Consider the following 18,314-nt stretch of genomic DNA (forward strand, 5'->3'; position numbering starts at 1 on the left):
CCTGTTTAGGGGGGTGTGGGGGTCCTGGGCTCTCCAGGACGCCATGGATGGGATGGGATGGGGGGGGCTCAGTCTTGCCGGGAGCCTCTCCAGGACCCCCAGGACAGGGGGGATCTCAGTCTCCCTGGGACCCTTGACATGCGATGGGGGGGGGGTCAGCTCCTTTGGGGTGGGATGTGGGATGGGGGGGGAGGTCTCAGCTGTCTGGGACCCCCAGGAATGTGTGTGGGGGTCTCAGCCCCCAGGACTCCATGGATGGGGGGAGATGGGGGGGAGCTCAGTCTTGCTGGGAGCCCCGGGATGAAGAGAGGGTCTCGCCCCTTGGGACCCCCTGGATGGGACTGGGGGTGGGGGGTGGGGGCTCACCCCCTGGGACCCCTGGCATGGAATGAAGGGGGTGTCTCGCCCCAGGATGGGATGGGATGGGATGGGATGGGAGGGGAGGGGAGGGGATGGGAGGGGGGGTTCTCACCCTGGGATAGAATGGAGGTGTCACCCGTGGGATCCCCGGGAGATGGGACGGGGGGGTGGGGTTGTCTCACCCCCGGGGTGGAATGGGGGTCTCACCCCCGCGGTCCCCGGGAGATGGCGAGGGGGGGGTATCTCACTCCTGGCATGGAATGGGGGGGTGTCTCACCCCCGGGATGGGCTGGGGGTCTCACCCAGGGATGAGATGGGGTGGGGGGGTCTCAGCCCCCGGTCGCACCCCGACCGCCGCAGCCCCCCGCACCGGCCCGGGGCTCGGGGCCGCCGGGGGTGTGCGGGGGGGGGGGTGGGGGGCCCCGTCCTCGTCTCCCGCCCCCCCGCCCCGTCCCTCCCCGGCCCGGTGCCGTCCCGGAGGAGGGTCGGGGGGGCCGGCCCGGCTCGGGTTACAGGGCCCGGGGGGCCGCGCCGGGACTTATACGCGGCGGCGGGGCGGCGCGGGCACTGCTGGGCCCGCCGCACGGTGAGGGGCGCCGCCGCCTCGCCATGCCCGGCCGCCCGCTGCCGCCGCTGCGCCCGCTGCCGCTCCTGCGCCTGCTGCCGCTCCTGCTGCCGCTCCTGCTCCTGCTGCCGCCGCCGCCCGCCGCCGCGCAGGACCGCGACCTCCGTGAGTGCCCCGGGGCGGGGGCGCGGGGCAGCGCGGCGGGGGACGGCGGGGGGACAGCGTGGCACCGAGCGGGGCGGCGGGGGGGGCAGCCTGGGGGGGGCAGCCTGGGGGTGGGACACACTGGGGGCCAGCGTGGGGTGGGGGAGAAAGTTTCAGGGTAGTGGGGGGGGGGGCAGCATGGGATGGGGGGACACTGGGGGACAGCGTGGGATGGGGAGACAGCGTGGGGTGGGGGTCAGCCTGGGGTGGGGGGACAGCGTGGGGTGGGGGAGAAAGTTTCAGGGTAGTTGGGGGCACAGCCTGGGGTGGGGGGACACTGGGGGTCAGCGTGGGGTGGGGGTCAGCCTGGGGTGGGGGGACAGCATGGAATGGGGGAGAAAGTTTCAGGGTAGTTGGGGGCACAGCCTGGGGTGGGGGGACACTGGGGGACAGCGTGGGGTTGGGGGGACAGTGTGGGTTGAGGGAGAAAGTTTCAGGGTAGTGGTGGGGGGGCAGCCTGGGGTGGGGGGACACTGGGGGACAGCGTGGGGTGGGGGGGACAGCGTGGGGTGGGGGGGGACAGCATGGAATGGGGGAGAAAGTTTCAGGGTAGTGGTGGGGGGACAGCCTGGGGTGGGGGGACACTGGGGGTCAGCATGGGGTGGGGGGGACAGCGTGGAATGGCAGAGAAAGTTTCAGGGTGGTCGTGGGGGGCAGCTTGGGAAGGGGGGGGCAGCCTGGGGTGGGGAGACACTGGGGGGACAGCATGGGATAGGGGGAGAAAGTTTCAGGGTAGTGGTGGGGGGCTCGGCATGGGTTGGGGCAGACATTGGGGGACAGCCTGGGATGGGGGGGACAGTGTGGGATGGAGGGAGAAAGTTTCAGGGTAGTGGGCTGGGGGGACAGCCTGGGGTGGGGGGACAGTATGGGTTGAGGGGGACACTGGGGGACAGCATGGGATGGGAACAACAGCGTGGGGTGGGGGGAGAAGGTTTCAGGGTGGTGGTGGGGGAGGTCAGCATGGGATGGGGAGGACAGCATGAGCTGCAGGGGGGACATGTCAGGGTAGTGATGGGGGGAAAGTGCGAGTTGGGGGACACACTGGGGACAGCATGGGATGGGGGGGACAGTGTGGCACAGAGAGGGACAGCATGGGACACTGGGGGACAGTGGCATGGAAGAGGAAAGTTTCAGGGTCGTGGTGGGGGACAGCATGGGATGGGGGACACTGGGGGACAGCACGGGATAGAGGGGGGTGGGATGGAGGGGGAAAGTTTCAGGGTAGTGGGTGGGACAGCCTGGGGTGGAGGGGGACAGAGGGGACAGCCTGGGTCGGGGGGACACACAGCATTAGGACCATGGGGTACAGATGGGGCAGGGGGTGCAGCTTGGGGACAGCAGGCTGCAGGGAGGGGACAGTGAGGGACAGCTTCGGGTGTAGGAACTGGGCTGGGCAAGGGGCACAGCAGGGACACTGGGGTACTGCTGGGGGACAGTGGGGGCCAGCCCGGGGAGGTGGGGTACACCCTGGGGTAGCGGGGGACAGCCCAGGGACATGGAGGGCAGCCTGGGGACAGCAGGGTCCAGCCTGAGACACAGCGTCCTGTTGGGGACACGGGGTGCAGGACAGGGGGCACAGCCTGGGGACACCGAGGTCAAGCCCAGGGGCACAGCCTGGGGACACCGAGGAACAACCTGGGGACCCTGGGAACACCAGGGCACATCCCAGGGACCCTGGGGGCACCAGGGCATCTCCTGGGGATCCTGGGTCACACAACCTGGGGACCCTGGGGCACATTCTGGGGACCCTGGGGCACCTCCAGAGACCCTGGGGTGCGGCCTGGGGACCCAGGGGCACCTCCTGGGGACACCTGGGGACCCTGGGGCACAGCCTGGGAACATTGCCCCCCCGCACCCCTCCCCCCCTCCCCAGACCCTGGGGACACTGGCGATGCGGTCCGTGTCCCACTGGAGGTGCGGGGTGCTACGGGGACGCACTGAGTGCCCCCAAGACAGTGGGACACCGAGTGCCATCAGGGTTCCATGGAAGGGGGACCCCCCCTGCTTGAGGCTGGACCCCCGTCGCTGAGCCACCCCCCTGCTGCTCCAGGAGTCCTTGCTTGTCCTTGTCCCCCAAGCTGAGGGGGGTTCTGCGAGGAGGGGGGGGACACACAGAACGGCTGGGGTTGGCAGTGCCACCACCCCCATCCCACCCTGGCGCTGTCCCCCCCGCTGCCACCCTCCCGCACGGGGGTGGGGGGGTGGGGGGCTGCCATCCCCACCTCCTGGCCGTGTCCCCCCCGTCCCCGTCCCCCCCCCCTTGTCCCCGCAGCCGAGGCAGGCAGCTGCCTGCAGGACGGGCAGAGCTATCGCGATAAGGACGTGTGGAAGCCGGAGCCGTGCCGTATCTGCGTGTGCGACACGGGGACCGTCCTCTGCGACGAGATCATCTGCGAGGAGCTGCGGGACTGCCCCAGCCCCGAGATCCCCTTCGGAGAGTGCTGCCCCATATGCCCCACTGACCAGCCCAGCGGTTGTAATTTATTTATTCCCTCCTCTCATTAATAAATAAATTACCCGCCCATGGATGGGCTTTGGGGGGGGGGAACATCCATGGGGACCCCAGGCGAAAGGCAACTTGGCCCCCGCAAAGGGCCTCAAAAAAACTCATCCCAGGGTGAAAAAAAGTAGGTTTGTTTTTTTTTTCACCCCAAATGGCAGCGGGATTCGCAGCCCGGATGGTTTTGGGGTGTTTTTTGGAGAAGCGGCTTGGGGGTGATGCTGGGGGGTGACCGTGGCCGTGGACCCCCCAGGGCATCCTGGCAAAAGGGACATTCGGGTGGTGTTTCCGTCCCCAAAGCCACCATAATTCACCCAGAATGATGGAAAAGCGCTGCCCGCCCCCCCCCCAAAAGCTGCAACCCCAAGTCCCAAACCCCCAAAACACCCCAAGTTGCCTTTTTTAACCCTTTCCTGCCCCCTCCGGGGGGTGTGAAGGGTTGAGCACCCTCCCAGCTGCCTCCCCCCCAAGACGGCACGGCCCCACTCCCGCATGCTGCACCCCGCTTTGCCCAACCCCACCGCCCTGCTTCGGGGGAGCCCCCACACTCCTGTGCCCCCCGGTTTGGCCCCACAGCCCCCCCAGGAGCATCACCATCCCTCAGGCTGGGGACAGGGGTGCCTCGTGTCCCCCCCAGCCCATCCCCCCTCTAATTTCTCTTTATTTCTTTTTTTTTTTTCTCCCAACAGGGCAACCTGGCCCCAAGGTGAGGATGATGTCCCCCCCCCGCGGTCCTGATTTCCCAGCCCAGGGTTTTCCCCCAAAATGGGGGAGGTGGGGGGTGTCAAGGCAGGACCCCTGCACATCTCCCTGGGGCGAGTAGCCCTGGGGTTGCCACCTCCCTGGAGGGGTTGTCACTTCCTGGGGGGGGGGCGTTTATCTCTTCGGGGGGGGGTTGTCACCTGGGAGGGGTGTGGGATTTGGGGGGGGTGATGTGCCCCCCTGTTGCTCACCCCATGCTTTGCCTTGCAGGGGCAGAAGGGCGAACCCGGTGACATTAAAGATGTAAGTGTAGGGGGTGTGCTGGGGGACCCCCAAAACGGGGGGCCCTGCCATTGCAGGGATGGCCTGGATGGGGGGGGGGCGGGTCCTACACTCGTCTCACCTCACCTTTTTGTTTACCCCCCCCAGGTTGTAGGACCCCGAGGGCCGCCGGGACCGCAGGTGGGAGCACGTTTCTCCGGGCGCATTGTTGGAATATTTGTGGGAGGGGTTTGGGGGGGTTGGGGGGAGAGCTGACCCCCCCTCCTCTCGCAGGGCCCGGCAGGTGAGCAAGGACAACGAGGGGACCGTGGCGAGAAGGGGGAGAAGGTGAGAGCGTGCCCCCACCCCCGGCAAACCGCCCCCCGGCAGTGGCGGGGCGCTGCAGAGAACTGTCACGCTCGCTGCATGGGTGACCCCCCTTTCTGTCCCCGCCACAGGGCGCTCCCGGCCCCCGGGGCAGGGATGGGGAACCCGGCACCCCTGGAAATCCTGGTCCCCCCGGCCCCCCCGGCCCTCCCGGCCCCCCCGGCCTCGGTGGGGTGAGTATCGGGGGGTTTGGGGTGAAATGAGGGGATTTGGGGGTGGGCTGCGTGCTCAGCCCCCTTCCCCCCGCAGAACTTCGCGGCGCAGATGGCGGGCGGCTTTGACGAGAAGGCTGGAGGCGCGCAGATGGGCGTCATGCAGGGACCCATGGTAAGGGACCCTCCCGGGGCCAGGGACCCCCCCCCACGCCCCAGGGGGACCTGGCAGCCGGTTGCGTCTTGGGACATGGAGGAACCGGGTCACCGAGGGTGGGTCCCCATTTTGGGGGGACCCCCTGGTTTGGTGGGGGGGGTGCCCCCGTGACATTGTTGTCTCTCCCCCCAGGGCCCCATGGGACCCCGCGGCCCCCCCGGACCCTCCGGCTCTCCCGTAAGTACCAACCCCCCGCCAGGCTCGGGGGTCTCTGGGTGGGCACCCCGCCACCCCACCGATGCCACCGTCTCTCTTCCAGGGTCCCCAAGGATTTCAAGGCAACCCCGGTGAGCCCGGCGAGCCCGGCGCTGCTGTGAGTGTCCCCCCTGCCCCCCCCCCACCCCGGGCTCGGGGACATGCCACCCACCAGCTCCCACTCACCCGCTGCCTCTCTGTCCCCTTTAGGGTCCGATGGGTCCCCGGGGACCACCGGGACCTCCTGGGAAACCCGGCGATGACGTGAGTCCTTCCCCGCTCGGGCTGAGAACGGGCAGCTCATTGCAGCGGTGGCCCCGGCCAGGCGGTGACTTTATTTCCCCCCAATCTCATCTCTCTGCAGGGCGAGACTGGCAAACCTGGCAAATCTGGCGAGCGCGGCCCCCCCGGCCCCCAGGTAAGGCACCCAGGCTGGATCGGGCGCCCCTGGGGCAGAGACCCCCGTGTCACCCCTTCGCCCCCAACCCGCTTTTCTCCGCATGCTCACAGGGTGCTCGTGGCTTCCCCGGGACGCCCGGTCTCCCTGGAGTGAAAGGCCACCGGGTGAGTGTGTGCCCCCCTCCTTGCACCCCCAGTGTCCCCATCACCCGGTGGCACGGAGCGTGACCCCCCCCATCTCTTTGTCCCCAGGGTTACCCCGGCCTTGACGGTGCCAAAGGAGAGGCAGGGGCTCCTGGAGCCAAGGTAGGTGGTGGGGTGTCGGGGCGGGGGGAGGTGACCATCTCTGTGGCATCGAGGCTGGGGGGATGACAATCCCCACGGCATCAGGGCTGGTGGGGTGACCATCCCTATGGCTTTGCAGCTGGCCCGGTGACCACCACCGTGGTGTCAGGGCTGGCCAGGTGACCATCCCCGTGGTGTCGGGGTGACCATCCCCGTGATGTTTGGGCTGTTGGGGTGAACATCCCTGTGGTGTCGGGGGTGACCGTCCCCATGGCATTGGGGCTGTTGGGGTGACCATCCCTATGGCATTGCAGCTGGCCCGGTGACCACCACCGTGGCGTCAGGGCTGGCCAGTGACCATCCCCACGGCGTCGGGGCTGTTGGGGTGACCTTCCCTGTGGCATCAGGGCTGGCCAGGTGACCATCCCCCTGGTGTCGGGGTGCCCATCCCCGTGGCATTGGGGGACCATCCCCGCGGTGTCGGGGTGCTCACCCCGGGACTCACCCTCTGCCCTTCCCCGCAGGGTGAATCCGGCTCCCCCGGCGAGAACGGCTCCCCTGGCCCCATGGTGAGTCTTTGGGCTGGGGAAGGGGCAAACTGAGGCGGGGGGGTGTCGCCCACCCCCAGCCCCTCACCGGGCAAGACGGAGCCCAACGTGCTTCTGTGTCCCCCCAGGGTCCCCGTGGGCTGCCCGGAGAGAGAGGACGTCCCGGCCCCTCCGGCGCTGCGGTGAGTGTGACGCTGCCTGGGTCCCTGGTGGCACCGCGGTGGCTGGGGGGTCCCCAGCCCCCCACCGTGCCCCCCATGACGTCTTGTCACCGTCTCCCCCCAGGGTGCTCGTGGCAACGACGGCCTCCCTGGCCCAGCTGGACCCCCGGTGAGTAACGGGCTGCCGGACCCTGTGTCACCCCGTGGGGGACAGGGGGGTCCCCTGGGACCCCCCAGAGCCAGGCAGATCCTCACCCCCCTCTCGCCCCCAGGGACCTGTCGGCCCAGCCGGAGCCCCCGGCTTCCCCGGCGCCCCCGGCTCGAAGGTAAGGGGGGGGGGGGGGCTGCTCCCAGCAGGGGAAACTGAGGCACAGCGCCAGCTGCACCCCCTCACCCTGTTTTTCATTCCTCAGGGTGAAGCTGGTCCCACCGGCGCGCGAGGTCCTGAGGGTGCCCAGGGCCCCCGCGGTGAATCCGGGACCCCCGGCTCCCCCGGCCCTGCTGGCGCCCCCGTAAGTGCTGTCACTTGCTGTGACACCCCCCCGGGTGGCTTGTTGCCCTGCCTGTCCCCAGGCCTGGGAGCCACAGGGATGGGGCTGATGCTGTGAGCAGGGGGGGAAACGGGTCATCCTCTGCGTGGCCGTGGGGAAACTGAGGCACAGGGGGGCTGCGGACCCTCTACCCCTCCAGACCCCCCCCAAGGGGAACTGAGGCTGGGGGTGCAGAGTCGGGCTCAGCACCGTCTCCCTCTAGGGCAACCCAGGGACCGACGGCATCCCCGGCGCCAAGGGCTCGGCGGTGAGTGTTGGGGGACGGGGTCCCCAGCCCCAGGGGGCTGTGGCTTGGGAGGGGGGCTGGGGCGGGGAGGAGCTGGCATCTGGGGACACTTCGGGACACATGGGGACCCTGACGTGGGGACACCAGGATGTGGGGAGGATGCTGGGGGATCGGAGGATGCGGGATGCTGGGAGATGCTGGGGGATGTGGAGGGATGCAGGGATGCTGGGGGATATGGGGGGCGTGCTGGGGGACATGGGATGACAGGGGATGCGGGATGCTGGGGGACACGGGGGATGTGGGATGCTGGTGGGCACTGGGGGGATGCTGGGGGACACTGGGGATGCGGGATGCTGGGGAATACTGTGGGGATACTGAGGGATAGGGCATGCTGGGGGACACTGGAGGGATGCTGGGGGACACTGGGGGATGCTGGGGATGCTGGGGGATGTGGGATGCTGGGGGACACTGGGGGGATGCTGGGGGACACAGAGGATGCTGGGGGAGGCGGGAGGGGACATGGGGACGCTGGGTACCGTGCCCCCCTGATGGCGGCTGGCTGCCCGCAGGGTGCCCCCGGCATCGCTGGCGCTCCAGGCTTCCCCGGACCCCGCGGCCCACCCGGACCCCAGGGTGCCACTGGCCCGCTGGGACCCAAGGGACAGACGGTAAGACCCCGGAGAGCCCCCCCGATGGGAACCAGATGTGCCCCGCCCACTACCACATGCCACGCCTGTTCCCACTGACCACGCCCATTCAACCACAGGCCACGCCCCTGCTCCCAGCCTTGCAGGTCCCCTCCCTGTCACCCTTGGGTGGCTCCTGCGTCACCCTGTCCTGGTCCCCAGAGGGGCCACCTGGGACGGGATGGGGACAGGATGGGGACGGGATGGGGATGGGGACAGGATGGAGATGGGATGGGGATGGGGATGGGGACAGAGATGGGAGGGGGACAAGGTGAGATGGGGATGGGGACAGGGATGGGATGGAGGTGGGATGAGGTGAGGATGGGGACAGGGAAGGGAACGGAGATGGGATGGGGATGCTGTGAGGGTGGGGATGGGAATGGGACGGGGACAGGGGCAGGTGAGAGGGCTGGGCTGGGGGTGAGGAAAGGGATGGGGAGAGGCTTGGGAACAGGGATAGGGTTGAGGTTGGGATCAGGAATGGGGGACAGGAAAGGGGCTGGGGACGGGGTGGGGACAGGGGTGGAGTGGGGACAGGGGAAGGTGGCAGGATGGCGACAGGGATGGGGACAGGAATGAAGGTGAGGATAAGGCTGGGTTGACGACAGGGGTGGGGATGGGGACAGGGGTGGGGATGGTGACAAGGGTGGGGACAACAAGGTGGCGGACGGAGGGATGGGGCAGGGCCCAGGGACGGGGACAGCTGTGGGGACGCTGCGGCCCCGTCCCCCAGCACCCTCTCACTCCCCCCAGGGAGAACCCGGCATCGCGGGCTTCAAAGGCGAGCAGGGACCCAAGGGCGAGACGGTGAGTCCTGGGGGGCCACATCCAGCGCCCCCGGCCGCCGGGGGTCCCGGGGCCCCTCGCTCCCCACCGGGGCCGGAGCGTCTTGTTGGCGTCTAACGAACCTCTTCCCCTAACGAGGCCCCTCGAGGGGCAGCATCCCCCCTCCCGCGGGGGAACAATAGCTGCTGTGTTCGCCCCCCCCCCCCCCCCGCCCCCCCCCCCCGACATTCCCCCCTCGCTTCATTAACCAGCCTCAATGTGCGGGGCCGGATCCCCGCCGGTCCCCGGCGCCAGCGGGACACGTGGCACGGCGAGGGGCTCGCCCGGCACCCCTGGGGTCTGTGGTTTGGGGGGGGGCAGAGGATGCAGGCAGGGCTCCCCCAGGGTGCAGGGGGAGAAGGCTCCTGGTGACCCCTTTTCTTCCTCATCCTCAGGGACCCGCGGGACCCCAAGGTGCCCCCGGGCCGGCTGGTGAGGAAGGCAAGCGAGGAGCCCGCGGTGAACCCGGTGCTGCTGGCCCCGTGGGACCACCTGGAGAGAGGGTGTGTGGCCCCCCCTGCACCCCCCAGTGAGGTGCTGCCCCCCGAAACCTCCCCCCACTTCACTCCTCCTCCTCCTCTTCCTCCGCAGGGTGCTCCTGGCAATCGCGGCTTCCCCGGGCAGGACGGGCTGGCTGGACCCAAGGTGGGACGTCAGGGTCATGGGGTGGGGGGGACCCAGGGGGGTGATGCCCCCCTGAACCCCCAGACTCACCCCTTCTCCCCCCTCCCACCCCGCACAGGGTGCTCCAGGCGAGCGCGGCCCCGCTGGCCTCGCAGGTCCCAAGGGAGCCACCGGTGACCCCGGCCGCCCTGGCGAGCCTGGGCTGCCCGGAGCCAGGGTGAGACACCCCTGCGGGGGCACAGGGGGGCTGCTCGGGGGGCTCCCTGCTGCACCGGGGGGGCTCGAATGGGGCTGGACCACACAGGCACAGCGGGGATGCTGGTGGGAGCAGCAGGGAGGCTCTGTGGGGTTGACAAGGTGCTTTTGGGGTTAGTTAGGACGCTTTTGGGGTCGACAAGGTGCTTTTGGGGACAATAAACTGCTTTTGGGGCTGGTTAAGGTGCTTTTGGGGTTGGCCAAGATGCTCTTTGGCATTAGGATGCTCTTTGGGGTTGGTTCAGTTGGGCTTCGGTGCAAATGAAGTTCCTTGGGGTTAGTTAAGATGCTCTTTGCTTGTTCAGATGTTCTTTGCGCTTATCAAAGATGCATGTGGGGTTACTGAAGGTGCAATCTGGGATTAGCAAAGATGCTCCTTGGTGCTAATTAAGTTCCTCAGCGTTAGTTAAGATGTATTTAGGGTTAGTGAAGATGCTCCTTGGGGTTAAGATACTTACTTGGTGCTAATTACGATGCTCTTTGGGGTTAGCGAAGGTGCATTTGGGGTTAGCAAAGGTGCTCTTTGGGGTTCACCACCACGGGCAGGGGGTTAGGCAGACCCCTCTGCGCCTCCTCTGTGAGCCCCAGGCCCAGAGCAGGGGCTGAGAGTCAAGCAGGATGGGGTGCCCAGCACCCCCCACCTCGGTGCTGGCCCCCACAGCCCCCCATTGCTTCCCTCCGCTGCAGGGTCTCACCGGCCGCCCAGGCGACGCTGGTCCTCAAGGCAAAGTTGGCCCAACGGTAAGTGATGCTGCACAGGGGGTCGGGGGGCTGGGGGATGGCGCAGCCCCCGCTGATGTCCCCCTCCCCGCAGGGTGCTCCCGGCGAGGACGGCCGCCCTGGCCCCCCCCGGCCCGCAGGGTGCTCGAGGCCAGCCTGGCGTGATGGGTTTCCCTGGTCCCAAGGGTGCTAACGTGAGTATGGGCCAGTTTGTAGCCGAAACGGGGCTGCAGCCTGGGCACGGGGCCCACTGCCACCCCCTCCCCCCTCTCTCTAGGGCGAGCCTGGAAAAGCCGGCGAGAAGGGGCTGCCCGGCGCCCCAGGGCTGCGGGTGAGTTGTTATCCCTCTCTTGCCACCCCCCCAAAAGCCCACCTTGGGGTCGCTCTGGCCTCGCAGTCTGCTGAGGCACCTGCAGGCTCCAAGTGGGGAAACTGAGGCACGGGGGCCGGAGGGTGAAGCGGGGTCGGCAGCGTCGCGCCTGGTGCTCAGCGGTGGGTTTTCTCCTCCGTAGGGTCTTCCCGGCAAGGACGGCGAGACGGGAGCTGCCGGCCCCCCGGGACCTGCCGTGAGTGTCCAGCCTGGTTCCCCCAGAGCCAAAACCCACTTGAAATTTGTGTGTGGGGGGGTGTGTCGGGGGTTGTAGCCCCCCTGGATCTGGGCAAAGGATAAGCCAGGTCTGCTGGGATGGAGCCTCTGCGCCCCCCAGCCCTCGCAGCAGATTCCCCCCGTGATTCTGGCTCTGCCCAGAACCCTGGGGTGGGGGAAGCCCACGGGGTCCTTCACCACCGTCCTTCCCACAGGGTCCCGCGGGCGAGAGGGGAGAGCAAGGAGCCCCCGGCCCCTCTGGCTTCCAGGTGAGCACATGGGGGGCGGTTTGTGGTGCCAGGGTGGGGGTGATGCTCGTGGGTGACCCTGAGTCCCCATCCCTGGGGGTCTCGCTGCTGCCGTGCTCACGCCGCTGCTTTCCCCCCCCAGGGGCTGCCCGGGCCACCAGGTCCCCCTGGAGAGAGCGGCAAACCCGGAGATCAGGTGAGACCCCATATTTCCCTCCTCTCAGGCATCCTCCAGCTGCAACAGGGGGGTCAGGACCCCAGCGGCCCCTGGGGCTGACCCCCAACTCTTTCCCTCCGCCACAGGGTGTTCCTGGAGAAGCTGGTGCCCCCGGTCTCGTTGGTCCCAGAGTAAGTGTCACCTGTCCTCCCGGCCGCAGGGACAGGATGCCTCTCCCTGTCCCGTGGGGGGGGTTTGGGGGGCTCAAGGTGGTTGGCAGGGCCTGGCTGCCCTCACCCAGGGCCATTGCCTGCCCCAGTCCTGGTGGCTCAGCCTCTGCTGCAGCCCATCCCCTCTTCTCCCAGTACATCCCAGTCCCCTCCGGGCAGTGTGGGATGGGTGCTGTGCCCACTGTCCCTGGGGACACCCATGCAGGGGACATTGTGACCCTCACCATGGCCTCGTCCTAACGCTGTTCCCCCCCACCCCAGGGTGAACGCGGCTTCCCCGGTGAGCGTGGCTCTCCTGGCGCCCAAGGGCTGCAAGGTCCCCGTGGGCTCCCCGGCACACCGGGCACTGACGGACCCAAGGTGGGTGACAAGGAGGGACACGGCTCCGTGGCTCAGTGCCACCAGCAAAGCTGTGACACTGGGGGTCACACTGGCACCCCAATAACTGCACCTTCACTCTGCTTTAGGGTGCCACCGGACCAGCTGGCCCCAACGGCGCCCAGGGCCCCCCCGGGCTGCAGGGGATGCCCGGTGAGAGAGGAGCCGCCGGCATTGCTGGTCCCAAGGGGGACCGGGTAAGTGATGGGTGCTGGAGGTGTCCTGAGCGGTGTCAGGGCTCAGCTCGGCTCACACCACCTCCATCTCGCCTTGCAGGGAGACGTCGGAGAGAAGGGCCCTGAGGGAGCCCCTGGAAAGGACGGCGCACGCGTAAGTGGGACCACGGGGACACGGTGGGTGTGGGGTGGCCGGGGGGGGATGCTCATGGTGACCTCATCCTCATCTGTCTCCTCTGTAGGGTCTGACAGGTCCCATCGGTCCCCCCGGCCCCGCTGGCCCCAACGGCGAGAAGGTGAGAGCCCGGGGAGCCCCTTGGCTGCTCCCAACCGAGGGGGGTTCCGTGGACACCCCCCAACTCTCCATCCTTCCTTTTCCAGGGTGAATCGGGACCTCCTGGTCCATCCGGTGCTGCCGGTGCCCGCGGTGCCCCCGTAAGTGCCACCCCTGCAGCCCCCCGGGTGCCGGCGGTGCCCCCGCTGGCCTCGCTCCCCCTGTCCCCCCATTTAACTCCCACCTCCCCCACAGGGCGAGCGCGGTGAGCCTGGTGCCCCCGGTCCCGCCGGATTTGCCGGACCCCCGGTGAGTATTTGGCCCCGCGCCCCCCCCAGCACGGCTCCAGCGGCAGCACAGCCTGCTCACGGCCGCTGCTCCCCACAGGGTGCCGACGGGCAACCTGGTGCCAAAGGCGAGCAAGGAGAGCCCGGCCAGAAGGGTGACGCCGGCGCTCCGGGTCCCCAAGGTCCCTCCGGCGCACCTGGCCCACAGGTGGGTACAGTCGGGACCCCCGCAAAGGGGGATGAACCCCGCGGGGGTCCCAATTCCTGAGCAATCTGGGGCATCGCCTGGAGCAGGTTGCAGCCCCCCCGCCGTGTTTCTAACCCGTTTTACTCCTTTCCCCAGGGTCCAACTGGTGTAACTGGTCCCAAAGGAGCCCGGGGTGCTCAGGGCCCCCCTGTGAGTATGGAGGGGTGGGATGCAGGAGGGGGCACTGGAGGGAGCGGGGCAGCATCTGAGCCGCCTTTCCCCTCTCCTTCCACAGGGAGCCACTGGATTCCCCGGCGCTGCCGGCCGCGTGGGACCACCTGGCCCTAACGTGAGTTGGGGGGCAGCCAGGATCGCTCGGGGGCAGCTGGGATCACTGGGGAGAAGCCAGGATCACTCGGGGGCAGCTGGGATCACTTAGAGGGCAGCTGGAATTGCTTGGGGGGCAGCTGGGTTCACCCGGGAGCAGCCGGGATTGCTCAGCCCCGGGGCTGGGGGCTCAGAAGATGCTGGTTGTGCCGGGGCCAAGCAGCGGAGGGTCCCCGCTAACAGCCCCCAGCAGCTCACCAGCCCCTAAAAGGGGCTTCTCTGGGGGTCTTCAAGCCCCGGAGCCCCGGCTGGCACCAGGATGCGGGCGATGAAGGTGGAGGAGCCCCCCCCGTTTGCACTAACCCCGTCTTGTCCCCCCGCAGGGTAACCCAGGCCCCCCCGGTCCCCCCGGCTCCGCTGGCAAAGATGGTCCCAAGGGTGCTCGTGGCGACGCCGGTCCCCCGGGCCGTGCTGGTGACCCCGGTCTCCAAGGCCCCGCCGGTCCCCCTGGCGAGAAGGGCGAACCCGGCGAGGACGGCCCCGCCGTACGTGTTCTGGGGGTCACCTCCCTCCACGCTCCTCCAGTGCTGTGCCACCCCCCCGTGGGTCTGACCCCACCTCTGCCTCCCCGCAGGGTCCTGATGGTCCCCCAGGTCCCCAGGGCTTGGCAGGACAGCGTGGCATCGTCGGTCTGCCTGGACAGCGCGGCGAGAGAGGCTTCCCGGGGCTGCCTGGGCCCTCGGTGAGTCGGGACCCCCAGGCTCAGCCCTCCCGGTGCCCTTCCGCGGGCTGTCGGGGAGGCCGTTTGCCTTCCCCGAGCTCAGCACCCTGAGGTTGGGAGCTTTGAAGCACGGGGGGCAGCTCGGGGGCTGCAACGAGCTGCTCATGGGGACGGCAGCCCCCCAGGTGCAGGTCAGGCGCCCCAGGGACCCCCCGTCCTGGGTGCAGTTTGGGGTTTTGCAAAGCCACCAGGATGCCGGTGGCATCGGGGCTGGGCGATAACTGGGGTGAGGTGGGCACGGGGGTCTGGGAGCCTTAAAGCGCGGCTGCTGCTGGGTGAAGGGATGCGCTGGGACCCCTCACTCACACCTGTTGTCTTCTCCCTTCATTAGGGCGAACCTGGAAAACAAGGAGCACCCGGCTCTGCAGGTGACCGAGGGCCCCCTGGCCCTGTGGGTCCCCCCGGTCTGACGGGTCCTGCCGGTGAACCTGGGCGCGAGGTAGGTGGGACCCCGGGTCCCAGTGTGACCCCGACGGCAGTGCTGGGCATCGCTGGTCCCGTGGCTGGGGGGCCTGGCACTTAACTCGGCTCCTGGCAATCGCCGGCACCTTTTCACTGACGGTTTTTGCTTTGAGAGGGGGGTTCATGCGTGCCCTGCTCCCTCCGAAGGTCAAGACTTAATTTCTCCCCTTCTCCCAGGGTAACCCTGGCTCTGACGGACCCCCGGGCAGGGACGGCGCGGCCGGCGTGAAGGTGAGCGTGCCCACGCACCTCCCCCGGCGCTCACTGTCTGTGCGCCCCCTCATCTGGCCAAACCCCCCGTGGGTCTCACCACCCCCTTGTCTCGGCACAGGGTGATCGTGGTGAGACCGGTCCCGTGGGTGCCCCCGGTGCTCCCGGTGCCCCCGGCGCTCCTGGCCCCGTCGGTCCCACTGGGAAACAAGGAGACAGAGGCGAGACGGTGAGTGCCGGCGCATGGGCGAGGGAGACGGCTCGTTGGGTTTGAGGTCTTGTTAGGGGAGACAGGAACCACCCTGAGTGCAGATAAATGAAGAAATAGCAGAGCCCCTCCAGGAGCAATTAGCTACTCGGAGTAATTGGGAGAGCCAGGCAGGTGCCGTTAGCTGCTGTCGCTAATTTGGCGGCGCCTTGAGTGCCGTTACCCGCTCCGAGCATCTTCCCCGGGATTCATGAGCACCAGGAGCCCAGTTCAGGCTCTGCCTGCGCACAGGCGCTGCCCGGGGAGCCGTTGGCACCGGGAGCCTTAACCGGGCCGGTTTGTTTGCAAGGGTCGTTACTCGGTGCTGATGCTCCACCTGAGAGTATTTAAAGATGCTGTTCGGCGCCGCAGCTGCTGGTCCCTGGTGCTGCGAGCAGGGCAGCTGGCAGGCGGCGGGGTGGTACGGGCACCCCCAAAGGCACAGGGCGCCCCCCCCAGCACCCTGCGCTCCTTTTGACTCCCCTCTTTTCTCTCTGCAGGGTGCACAAGGTCCCATGGGTCCCTCCGGTCCTGCTGGCGCTCGAGGCATGCCGGTGAGCAATGCTGGGTCTGTCGGAGCGTCCCCAGCGCAGCGCACGGTGTCCTGCGGCTTGTTGGGCAGGGGTCTGCCCCCCTGAGCCCAGCACGTCCCCTTCCCCCCTTCCAGGGTCCCCAGGGGCCTCGTGGTGACAAGGGTGAGACGGGAGAGGCTGGAGAGAGAGGGCTGAAGGGCCACCGTGGCTTCACCGGGCTGCAGGGTCTTCCCGGACCACCCGTAAGTGTTATTTTTGGGACTCCAGCACTCAGCACCCCCCCAGCATCTCACTGCAGAGCTGGATGCGGCTCCTTCCGGGGGGCTGCGGCTGCGGGCAGAGCCCCAAGCCCAGGCAAAGGCTTTGCTAGGGCTGACCACCCCTCGACGCCGGCCGCGGAGCTGTGACCACCCACTCTCGCTTCCTCCTTAGGGTCCTTCTGGAGACCAAGGCGCTGCTGGCCCCGCGGGTCCCTCCGGTCCCAGGGTACGTCCTGCCCGTGGCACCTGGGGAGACGGGAGGAGAAGGAGGCGCCTCCGTCCTCGAGCCCCGCTGCCGGCCTCGCTGGCCGATGGCAGGAGCCAGCAGCTCCCCAGCACCGTCCCTGCCACCTTGCCACGACCTGACGCCCCCCCCCATGGGGCTCTCTCCTAGGGTCCCCCTGGCCCCGTTGGCCCCTCCGGCAAAGACGGCTCCAATGGCATGCCCGGCCCCATCGGTCCCCCCGGCCCCCGCGGACGAAGCGGCGAACCAGGTCCTGCGGTGAGTGAAAACGCTGTCAGTGGTGGGGCAGGGGAGTCCAGCTGTCAGCACAGCCCATCAGCGTCGCATCTCCTCCCTCCTGTAGGGTCCTCCTGGAAACCCGGGTCCCCCCGGTCCTCCCGGCCCCCCGGGCACTGGCATCGACATGTCGGCTTTCGCCGGGCTGGGTCAGACGGAGAAGGGTCCCGACCCCATCCGCTACATGCGGGCGGACGAGGCCGCCGGCAGCCTCCGGCAGCACGACGTGGAGGTGGACGCCACCCTCAAGTCCCTCAACAACCAGATCGAGAGCATCCGCAGCCCTGAGGGCTCCAAGAAGAACCCGGCCAGGACCTGCCGCGACATCAAGCTCTGCCATCCCGAGTGGAAGAGCGGTAGGAGCCCCCATCCCGCCTCCTGCCCTCCCCTCCTCCCCCCCAGCCCAGGAGGACAGCAAGGTCCGTGATGCCTTTTGCTCCAACCTCCCAAACCTCGTGTTCTCACACCGTTCACCCTCCCCACCGCAGGAGACTACTGGATCGACCCGAACCAGGGCTGCACCTTGGACGCCATCAAAGTTTTCTGCAACATGGAAACGGGTGAGACCTGCGTCTACCCCAACCCCAGCAGCATCCCCAAGAAGAACTGGTGGACCAGCAAGACCAAAGACAAGAAGCACGTCTGGTTTGCAGAGACCATCAACGGCGGTTTCCATGTAAGCGTCCCCCCGGGCTGGTGCTCTGGAACGGGAACGGGAGTGGAGGTTGAGTGGGGAAAGGTGCTGGGTGTCCAGTTGGAGGGCTGGGATGTCCACGCTGATGGATGTTACAGGAGGGACCGGCTGTGTTGGAGGCCTGGAGGTGGGTCAGTTGGGCTGGGATTTTTGCAGGCAACTGGGAACGTGAAGCCTGGAAGCCCCCCCAAAAGGCGGCTGGAAATAGGGTTGTTGCGACCCCCGTAGGCTTCACCGTCTTGCCTCTTCCCCCCAGTTCAGCTACGGCGATGAGGACCTGGCTCCCAACACCGCCAACATCCAGATGACCTTCCTGCGCCTCCTGTCCACCGAGGGCTCCCAGAACGTCACTTACCACTGCAAGAACAGCATCGCCTACATGGACGAGGAGACAGGCAACCTGAAGAAGGCCATCCTCATCCAGGGCTCCAACGACGTGGAGATCAGAGCCGAGGGCAACAGCAGGTTCACGTACAGCGTCCTGGAGGACGGCTGCACGGTGAGTCCGTGGGTGCCTGCGGGGAAGACGTAGGTGATGAGTTGGGGTTCGACCCCTGAGGTTGCTGCTGGTTTGGGGGGGCTCGGGAGCATCTCGTAACGCCCCTCCTCTTCTTTCCTGCCCAGAAACACACTGGCAAGTGGGGCAAGACAGTCATCGAGTACCGGTCGCAGAAGACCTCGCGCCTGCCCATTGTAGATATTGCACCTATGGACATTGGTGGAGCCGATCAGGAGTTTGGTGTGGATATTGGCCCAGTCTGCTTCTTGTAAAAATAATTGTTTTATTTGTGTGTGTGTTTGTTGTTGTTGTTTGTTGGGTTTTGTTTTGTTTTGTTTTTTTTTAAAAAAATCCAGCCCAATACTATAAAACTAAAAAAACCCAAACTGCCCAAGCCCCCCAAGGACCTGAGTACTTCCCCATTGCTCGTATGAC

The 18,314-nt window shown here is 67.6% G+C and overlaps 1 protein-coding gene across 1 annotated transcript; it reads left to right on the plus strand.

Annotated features, from left to right (window-relative positions):
* Nucleotides 1-841: 841 nt before the first annotated feature.
* Nucleotides 842-18,220, plus strand: COL2A1 (collagen type II alpha 1 chain). The gene is given in 55 exon segments (XM_055697193.1): nt 842-1,090; nt 3,402-3,602; nt 4,319-4,335; nt 4,602-4,634; nt 4,761-4,793; nt 4,887-4,940; nt 5,051-5,152; nt 5,229-5,306; nt 5,481-5,525; nt 5,608-5,661; nt 5,754-5,807; nt 5,908-5,961; nt 6,054-6,107; nt 6,195-6,248; nt 6,752-6,796; nt 6,904-6,957; nt 7,061-7,105; nt 7,209-7,262; nt 7,350-7,448; nt 7,690-7,734; nt 8,283-8,381; nt 9,153-9,206; nt 9,620-9,727; nt 9,816-9,869; nt 9,967-10,065; nt 10,791-10,844; nt 10,918-10,947; nt 10,949-11,017; nt 11,101-11,154; nt 11,336-11,389; nt 11,625-11,678; nt 11,800-11,853; nt 11,961-12,005; nt 12,306-12,404; nt 12,512-12,619; nt 12,699-12,752; nt 12,841-12,894; nt 12,980-13,033; nt 13,128-13,181; nt 13,260-13,367; nt 13,503-13,556; nt 13,642-13,695; nt 14,057-14,218; nt 14,308-14,415; nt 14,786-14,893; nt 15,094-15,147; nt 15,248-15,355; nt 15,874-15,927; nt 16,041-16,148; nt 16,339-16,392; nt 16,561-16,668; nt 16,754-17,042; nt 17,175-17,362; nt 17,637-17,879; nt 18,005-18,220. Coding segments are annotated over 55 exon segments (4,494 nt in total). The 5' UTR covers nt 842-969; the 3' UTR covers nt 18,152-18,220.
* The last annotated feature ends 94 nt before the right edge of the window (nt 18,221-18,314 follow it).

This window comes from Falco cherrug, chromosome 19 (assembly GCF_023634085.1).
Source record: "Falco cherrug isolate bFalChe1 chromosome 19, bFalChe1.pri, whole genome shotgun sequence".
NCBI classification, from domain to species: Eukaryota; Metazoa; Chordata; class Aves; order Falconiformes; family Falconidae; genus Falco; species Falco cherrug.